Source organism: Eptatretus burgeri, chromosome 18 (genome assembly GCF_056783735.1).
Source record: "Eptatretus burgeri isolate ZD-2024b chromosome 18, Ebu_testis_v1, whole genome shotgun sequence".
Lineage (NCBI taxonomy): Eukaryota > Metazoa > Chordata > Myxini > Myxiniformes > Myxinidae > Eptatretus > Eptatretus burgeri.
In genome coordinates this window covers 44948119-44958118 of record NC_140978.1, presented here as the reverse complement: position 1 = coordinate 44958118, position 10000 = coordinate 44948119, and the positions used below count along the sequence as shown (strand labels likewise).

The 10000-nt window shown below is 47.4% G+C and overlaps 1 protein-coding gene across 1 annotated transcript in view; it reads right to left on the bottom strand.

The window, feature by feature from the left end:
• Positions 1 to 3160: 3160 nt before the first annotated feature.
• The window catches only part of EXOSC8 (exosome component 8), a 23010-nt gene continuing 16170 nt past the window's right edge, over positions 3161 to 10000 (bottom strand). The window contains exons 9-11 of the mRNA XM_085864557.1: positions 8214 to 8334; positions 7988 to 8094; positions 3161 to 3638 (exon numbers count right to left, since the gene is read on the bottom strand). Coding sequence (XP_085720683.1) covers positions 3520 to 3638; positions 7988 to 8094; positions 8214 to 8334 — 347 coding nt within the window. The 3' untranslated portion in view covers positions 3161 to 3519. The remainder of the gene's footprint in view (positions 3639 to 7987; positions 8095 to 8213; positions 8335 to 10000) is intronic.

The following is a 10000-nucleotide window of genomic DNA, read 5'->3' as shown; positions in this document are numbered from 1 at the left end:
CTGTCCTACTCACCAAACTCTCTTCCCATGGTATTCAAGGCCATCTCCACTCATGGCTCGCAGACTTCCTCTCCTGTCGCAGTCAACGTGTGGCCCTAAATGGAGTTCTTTCATCCCCTCTTCCTGTGCAGGCTGGAGTTCCTCAAGGTAGCGTTCTGGGCCCTGTTCTTTTTCTGGTTTTCATCAATGATCTCTCGGACTCTCTGGAAAATCCTCTATTTCTCTTTGCCGACGACTCCACCCTCTGCCGTACCATCTGTCATCCCTCAGACCGGCAAGCAGCAGCTTCTTCGCTCACTGCAGATCTGGATAAAATCACAAACTGGTCCAACACGTGGAACATGTCTTTCAATCCAGACAAATCTCACACTCTCACTATGTCTCTTCGAAAGGACCGTTTACAAAACCCCCCTTCCACTTTCTCAACAATCCTCTGGAAGAAGTCTTTTCTTTCAAGCTTCTAGGTCTCACTATCTGCCATGACCTTTCCTGGGAAAGTCACATTTCCAACCTCGCCTCAAAAGCCAGTCGCCGACTGGGAATCCTCCGTCGTGCTAAGTCCTTCCGCGGCCCTCGAGCTCCTGACCACTTACAAAGCTTTTATCCGTAGCCTGATGGAGTACTGCTCTCCCCTCTGGGCTGGTGCTCCTGCCTCCCACCTTTCTCGGCTTCACGCTGTCGAAACCAGGGCATTTAAGATCATCGGCATCTCCCGCAATGAAGCTGAGTCTTTGGGCCTCTCACTCAATCACCGCAGGTTGGTCGGTGGTCTTTTTGTCTTCTACCGACTCCTCTCCAGCCTTGCCCCCCCTGCTCTCTCTGCGATTTGTCCCCACCACATTTCCACAGGGCGCTCAAGGTCCGCCAACAACCCCCTTCTGGTAAAACTACCAAAATCACGAATCACTGCTCATCTTCACTCTTTCATTCCTCTTTTTTCCCGCCTTTGGAATAAACTTCCTCACTCTATTATTTCCCATTCTTCCCTCCAGGCTTTCAAAACAGCCGTTCACCACCACCTCTTATCTTCCCCCATCCAAATCCTCGATCTTTTCTACCCCCGATAATCCACTCAAGCCCACTTCCTTCATTTCTCCTACTTTCCTTCCTGAAAGTTCCTGAAATGTCCATCTTCTCTTCGCCATGTTCCCCGTCCCATCCCCATCCCTCTCCCTTCCACAGTTCACCTAATGTGTCTGTTCCCCACTGTTTTGTCCCTTCCACTCCCGCCCCTCTTGTCTCATGCCTCCTTGCTGTGAGTTGTGTGTTAGCTCTCATACGAGCCTCGACCAAGGTATACAAAAAAAAAAAAAAAAAAAAAAAAAAATACTTACGACTCCATTACTACTCCTCACAATCACGAAACTCGATTACTACTACTCACCAATCACTGTACTCAATTACAACTACTCTCCACTCCATTACTACTACTCACCAATCAAGATACTCGATTACAACTACTCTCCACTCCATTACTACTCCTCACAATCACTATACTCGATTACTACTACTCACCAATCACGATACTCGATTACAACTACTCTCCACTCCATTACTACTACTCACCAATCACTATACTCGACAACTACTCACAACCCTATTACTACTACTCACTACTACACTAAACTTCTGAGCTCAATGGTGAACTCATAAATGCAAACCATCAGTTCTTCTCAACTGCTCATGTCTGAGTGAGAGCCCTTTACTTGTGGACCTGTGTTCAAGAGCAGGTCCAGATTGGACGTCAGAGAAATATTTAATCAAATAACTATCAATGATTGCAACAGTGTCCCTGGTGACGGAGACTATCAACGATTGCAAGTCTCCCTGGTGACGTGGTTGAGGCACTCACACACAATCATATTCAAGTCACACTTGACAGACATTGGAAAATTTGATGTTCTTGAAAACATGTCGAACGCACGCACAAAAATAAAAAAAATTAATGTGTTAACGAGTACTCCAGCAACTGGAGAAGACCACAAATACTATAGGGTTGAATCCTATTACTGTGTGTCCTGACTGATGCTGATCATGAACAGCAACAACCTGTGTACATTGTCCAGCCGGAGTCCGCACGTCTGTGGCTTGTAGGACTGCGAGCAATCCCAATTGTTGTTTTTAATGACTTTCTACGAACTTCATCCGTTTATTTAATGTTTCATTTCCATTTCTTCTCCTTTGCTTGGATCAGGATCATGATGCAACGCAAGGCTGCGGGGTGGCATCGTCGGTTGAGGGCACGGGTGTGCCGCTGATGCCCCCTGTAGGTTATGGCAGGAATTTGTAATTTGTTCAGGGTGCCGGCAATGGCTTGCCGAATCTTCAGGAAGGACACCGTGGGACCTTTTTACGTCCACCGACTAATGACTGTTTATACAGTAGCTGGGTCAGAATTCAAACCCACGCGAGACGACTTGGAGGCGAATGTGCGTCCCTCTCGGCCATCGTTGTCAACCCTGATAATGGGCTGACGGTATTTTGTTTCCTCATTCATTAAGTGAACCCCTTTACCCGCAATACCATTGTCCTTCAAACGGCTCCTGGAAGTCCTCCGATTGCTCGGCACAGCGATCGAGATGAATGAGCGTGGTTGTGTGCTGTGGTTTCCCAGCAATTTTGTTGATGATGTTGGAAGTGCAGAGTACAGTAAATAAATATAATTCCATGACAATGTTGTGAAAAAGCAAATATTATATTCACAAAAAAAAAAAAAAAAACCTGCAGAAGGTCCTACACAACGTGCTGTCAAGAAGGTCCTCCAGATCACCTTCAATGTGCATTGGTTTGTTTCCGGTGAGAAAACTCAACAGAAACATCTGATGCTTCGATTCGCAAGGTGAGTGTAGGTCCCTTTGCTGTGCATTTGCTCACATTCATGGAAATACAGCCAGGGAGAGCCATCGAGGGTCGAGATGGACAGGACACCGGGCTTAACATCTCCACAAAAGACGGTACACACATTGGTGTCTCACCGTGCATGAGAAACACCAGGACGGCGATTTGCGGCTGAGCCAGGATTTAAACCCAGGCGAGACAGCTCAGACGAGAGGATGCAGATGTCTCAACGATCCTACCAGCTCGAAGACATTCAAAACTGGTGGCAATTTATCACGAGGGACGAGTAACCAGACGTTGGCCTCATGATAACAACAATGCCTGGAGAGAAACACATCCTTTATTTCACATCTATAATTAAATTATGAAATACAAAAATGGGGAGGGGGGAAAAAGTAATTTCTTTATAAAACCAATAATGACGCGACAAATACCAAACCAAATCACAAAGTGAAAAACAAGTGAATTGCAAGACAAAAAATGATCCACAACCTCCTTGTGTCTCGAGTTCGATCTTCGATCTTCAACGAGCTGTTAAAATCATCCAATGACTTCGACAACAAAAATTATTCACCAAGCATCAGAGTTACACTTGCAGTTGGTTCAGAACTGAGAAGATGGGCACACGCTTTGAAACTTGAGCCATCGCATGGGTTGGGATGAAAATGACGACAGATGCGATTAAGAGGCAAGACCTTCCGGAGCCTGAATCTCAACAAGAAGCCGCCTGGTTTCTCGCGCCCGGCTTTGGGACCGGCCCACCAGGCCCTGAAGCTGCTCCGGCGAGATAGTGCTTCCACCTATGGAGATAAGATTTGAGAGCTTTTTCACAAATAAGTTGGCTGCACACCCGTTCAGCTTGGTTGCTCCTTGATTGGTTGAATAAGTCGTGTGGTGGGAGGATGGTGACATTTCAGTGATGGAATTAAACGCTCAGTGTTGGTTGGGTGGTTTTGGGGCATCAAATAAAACACGCGGTCAAACGATACAGGAAAATGAAGAGAAAAGAGCATTGTACGAGTACACACAGTCAGTGCCTTTAATATACAGTACTACCGGCTCCGGGTTGCTCCACGTGCTGCTGGCTCATGAGTTCCTCCCTCCAGCTCAACAAAGCTAAGTTTCCAAGACCAGAAATGTGTTTTATTGTTTTACTCGTCCCCGACCACTTTCATGGTTTTGAAATAGGTTTGCTCTCCGTTCATCCATCTGTCCGTCCGTCCCACCTGGGGGGTTTTTTTTCCCCCCACACCGTTAAACATATTCAACTGAAACTTGGTACACATCATTATTATGATAAGTTACAGAACAAGTTCGAGTTTCAGGGCGTTTTGTCAAGTTTTCAGAGTTATTCCCTTTTTAAGCTGAGAAAATATCACGTCGGTAAGGGACGCGCGTGTCGCAAAGCAATTCTCGCTCTCGTTTTCATTCTTGTGTTCCTGGGAATGTTTTCGGACAATTTTCCGTGCAAACCGTGCCCTTTTGTGTTGGATTGTCGAACTCGTGTCCTCGGTAAAGTCTGGCCTACTCGTCTCGGGCTGGGCTAGTCGGTTTGCTGCTTCTGGCTGACTTTTGACTGCAGTGCTTCGTTTTTGCTCCTTTTCTCCCAAGTATTGTTGTATCTGATCTCTCGACTGAATCCTTATCCCCTCCTCACCAAAAAAAAAACAAAAACAAAACAACAACAACAATCCGAACTCTATCTGCCATGCACAGTTACTCCTTCATTCTCTATCCCTTCTCCTTTTAAATATCCCTTCTCCTTTCCTCCCACAACATGTCAACTGACACCCTAGTGCGTCTCTCCTCCCTGGCTATGGTCTCACCTGGTGTGACCAACCTGAATCCTGCCCTGACGGTGGAGTTGCGCCGCACATCAGGAATTGCACTTCTCTCACTGTGTACTGTTCTTACACCTCCCTCACCTCAGGAGTACCTTTGGCCATGACTTCCCCTCCGCTCTCACCTCATGTTTGTCAGTGTGTTGTGCCGTCCTCCCAACAGTGATGACTCCATCTGCATCTCTCTCACAGACAACATGGACCAACCTTTAATCACTCGTCCCAACTCTCACTTCCTCGTACGTGGTGGTTTCAATTGTCACAATGCCAATTGGCCGAGTGTTGGTTCCTCTCTCACCAGCCATGACACTTCAGCAAAGGACGTCTGCGACTCCATGGGACCGACTCGATCTGTGAACTTCCTAATCTGGATTTCTGTCAGTGGCAAATCCCCCCTTCTGGACTTGGGGATGACCAACTTCACCGCCATTGTCTTGTGCTCTTCATCTGCTCCAATTGTTTCATCTGATCAGGAAAACTGGCAGGGGCTTGCAAGCAGCCATCACACATCAGGACTCTCCTATATCTACTGGCCCTGATAGTAACTCAGCCTTGTAACCCTTCTTTCCTCCCATGGTACACTGAAACCTGTGGTGAGGCAGTTGCATTGAAACAACTTGCATTCTCCTCCTGGAAGGCAAATCCAACTGAAGGCAATCTCTCAGATAATTCCAAAAAGTGGCACAACAGCAGACTCCGTTCGTGAGAAGGCCGAATGTCTCAATTCTGTGTTTGCTTGCAAATGTTGTGTCCCCAACCAATCGCACTCTGAAATCATCCTACCCGGTTGCACGCTGCAACTGCTCCTGGTCTGTCCTTTGCACCTGAGAATATGGAGAAGTTGCACCTCAGATTCTGAAATTGGACCGGACAGCATCAGCTTGCTCGTCCTAAAAAACCTACTCTGCTGCTCTTGCACATCCTCTCTCTGCCATTTTCATGCTATTATTTACTCTAGGTCATCTGTCATCTGCTTGGAAATCCCCCCAACATCACTGCATTACATAAACATGGGACTAAAACTGATCCCCTCAACTACAGACCTATCAGCTTACTTCCAAACATCAGCAAGGCCATGTAGTCCATTGATGCAATTGACATGAAATAATTCCGTTTCTTCCATCTCACCTCATCTCAGATCATCAATTCGGATTCAGACCACTCCACCTTGGACATGATGCTACGATGCTCCCAACAATGGATAGAGGCCCTCAATGTCAGACATGAAATCAGGGCCATCTCTCCAGACAAATCTCGAGCTTTTGATACAGTATGGCATCCTGCCTTTCCCTCCAAACTCTCTGCCGATGGCATACAGGCACCTCCACACATGGGCTTACTGATGTCTACTCTCGTATCCAATGTGTGCCGCTCGACAGAATCTTTTCACCTCCTCCCCCGTCAACGCAGGAGTACCCCAAAGCATTGTTGTGGGCCCAGTCCTATTCCTCATCTTCATTAACAATCTCGATGACTGGAAAAATCCTTTTTATCTACTTGCTGACGACTCTACCCTCCACTGTGACATCCCCCATCTTTCAGACAGACAGGCTGCAGCCTCCTCCCTCTCTTCAGACCTTGACAAAAATCACAAGCTGGTCAAACACTGAGAATATGTTTTCCAATTCTGACAAATCTCACAACCTTACCATCTCCATCTGAGAGGAGAGTCTGGCAAACTCTCATAAATATATACAGTATATACTTTCCGAAGAATACTCTGAAGCCATTCAAACTCCTTGTTCTCACCATCAGCCATGATCTTTCTTGGGCAAACCACATTTCAAAATTGCCCTCCAAAGGCAGCCGCCGACTGGGCAGCCTCCGTCGTCCAAAATCCTTCCTCAGCATACCCGAACCTCCATCCGCCGACAAGACCTTCATCCACAGCTTGATGGCGTACTGCTCTCCCCTCTGGGCTGGTTCAGCTTGACGCTGTGGAAGGCAAGGCCTTCTGGATCATTTAAATCTCCTGCGATGGAGCTGAGCCGACGAGCCCATCACTTTGCCATCACAGACAGGTTGGTGGTCTTTGTCTTTTACCACCTTATTTCTGGTTCTGCACCCTCTGCCCTCTTCATGCTTTGCCACCTCCAGGTTTCCGTAGAGCACACAGGGTCCACCACCAACCTATTTCTGGTGAAACTCCCAAAATCCAGCATCACTGCTCAACCTCCACTCATTTGTTCCTTTTCTTTCCCACCTGTGGAACCAACTTCCACATAGTCTTCAATTTTATTCATCCCTCCAGGTCTTCAAGACAGTTGTTCAGCACCATCTCAAATCATCCCCAATCCAAAACCATGATCTTTTTTGCCCATGTTAAACCACCTCCCCGCTCCAACCAATTTTGCTTCTGTATCCATCATTTCCACCCCCTGCATTCTCCCCTTCATCCTTTCCCACATCCCTTGTTTGTGTCTGTCTATTCTGTCCCTCGGCCCTGCTTTTGGCATTTCCACCCTCTTTTTCTGCTGTTCCTTTTGTGCTGTTGCGTCCTGAACCGTTCTGTGTTCTAGCTCTTCCACGAGTCTTGCCCGTGCACAAAAAGAGTAGAAAAAATAAAATAAAATAAAGAGCAAAACTGGAATGGCACTCGGTAGAGCACGTACCTCCGCCAAGCTGATTAGTTAACGTTTTGTATCCCACCGATAGGCTGGATCTGGATTCGGACCCGACCTAAAATTTAAATCGGCTTGTTCTCGTCACTGAACCAACTCATCCGACCAAGTTTCATCCAAATCCATCAGATATCGTGCTACGTAATCGTTTTAGCACCGTCACTCAATGGTGAAGGATCACAAAAAATTCTCAGACCCAGATCCGGATCTTCACTAAAATGTAACGATTTCATCCGTGTCACATACCCAAGCTCTCGAACAAATTTCGTCTGAATCTGTCCATAACGTTTTTGAGATATCACGCTTTACATCGTTTTTGGGCCGAATCACTTGATGGTGAATCATCACTTTAAGATTTACAAAAATAGCCGGATCCAGATCTTCACCAAAATCTCATCAACCAGTCCTTGTTACACACACATCCTGTCCAAATCCGTCCACAACTTTGAAATATCCTGCTCACAGACAAACAGACAGAGATGAAAGCGCAACCTCCATTCACATTTAGCGATGGAGTTAATAAGGGTCTCTGCTGATTATTGAAGCAAAGTAGTAAAGGGGAAAGCAAAGTAATATTAAATGGGAAAGAACAGGTGAGAGTGAAAAAGACAGAGTATGAGAGGAGAATGGCAACAACTGTGAGAAAGTGAATACGTGTGTTGCTCGGAAGAAATTTCAACAACATACCTGGTTTGTAAACTGAGCAAAGCCTATCATCTTCATTAACAACCACCGTAATCACACCAGTAGCAAGGCCTTCTTCCTCTTCCGTCGGATCTGTGAGCAACACTGACCTGGGGGGAGACGGCATACACGATCCGGCAACAGGACGAAACACCGTGGAAATTGTCGTGGTAGCTCTCAAATGGTCCATCACTTAATGGAAAAGCACCATTTTACGTGCGTTTTATACCCATCAAATATGGCGAATGTGGTCGCAATCGGGAGGTGCTGGATATGTAAGGGAGTTCGCTCTGCGAGTGTGACCTTTGTCAAGCTGGTCTCCGGACAGATTTCCACACGTGGCAGTGTTGCTGCAAACAGAGATGAAAAACAAAAACAAAATCAAGTTAAACTCTCAAAACAAGTCACGACATAACAAACTGGAGAGTTCGGAGAACACGATACCCCGCACAGTGTTCAGGTGTGCGTTTTACATATATATATATATATATATATATATATACATATATATATATATATATACATATATACTGAACAAAAATATAAACGCACCAACCTAAATATCTAAGTCAAGATTGCCATTATGGGAAAATGGTCAAACCGATGATATGTTTGAGCAATGGTTCCTTTGTTTTGCTCAAGACAGATGTTCCCATTGAAATTGACCACTCTGAGTGTGTGGACTCACACGTTGAGTAATCCTTCCCATGAGCACCATGGGGCTTGACAGAGTGATGGTCAGTGAGCGTGACCAGGACACAAACACTCCCTATAGCTTGCCCTATTAAAGGCCTCCCAAAAATGTGGACTGGTGCCAAATGTCAACATGCCACAGATGTCACAAATCTTGAGGGAGCGCGCCATTGGCATGCTGAATGCTGGGACGTCAGTACGGGCCGTTGCAGCACATTTCAATGTCCACCACTCCACCATTAGCCGCCTGAGAACGCGCCTCAGAGAGACTGGAAGCACCGTGAACCGCCCACATGCCCGGCGACCACGTGTGACCACCGCCGGTCAGGATCGTCACATGAGGCTGCAACATCTCCGGGATCGACTCCGACCGGCCACGAGCATTGCCGATGAGACTGTCGGGCTGCATAACAGGCGCATTTCAGCCCAGACGGTGCGTAACCGCTTGAGGGAGGCCAACCTCCGAGCCCGCCGACCACACCGGGGACTCGACCTCACTGCGTCAGACCCGACTGAACTGGGCCAATGTTCACTTGCACTGGACCCTCGCATGATGGAGGAGAGTGCTGTTCACCGATGAGTCGCGGTTCCAGCTGTATCGGGCTGATGGCGGACTCCGCGTCTGGTGTCGGGCTGGGGAGCGCTACACTGACGCCAATGTCCTTCGTCGGGTGTCACACTGTGGTGCCAGTGTTATGATGTGGGCAGGCATATGCCATGGAAAGCGCACTCGGCTTCATTTCATTGAAGGCAACTTGAACGGGCAGCGGTACAGGGACGAGATACTCAGACCCATCGTCGTGCCGTTTGTGCGCCTTCACCATGTGACGTTTCAGCACGACAATGCTCGCCCCCATGTTGCCAGGATCTGCATGGACTTCCTCGGTGAGGAGGACATTGATGTCCTCGACTGGCCTCCATATTCTCCCGACATGTCGCCCTTCGAGCACCTTTGGGACGTTCTTGATCGACGCGTACGACAACGTTACGCAGTCCCAGAGAACGTCCGCCAGCTCCGTGTGGCTCTCCAGGAGGAATGGGAAAACATCCCTCAGGCCACCATCGATAATCTGGTGATGTCCATGCGCCGGAGATGCACCGCTCTGCGCGACGCCAACGGTGGACACACCCGCTACTGACTGTGTGAACTCTGACAGTGACACCTCGGTTGTGTCGGCTGTTGTAGCGCAAAGACTGTCGCCAGAATTCTCAAGGAACTCTTTGAAATTTAATGCTCAATTGTCATGGATTCTATAACCAAATTGTTGTGAAGATTTAGTATTAATGAGTTCGAGGTAAAATAGTAACAATCGCTTGGTGCGT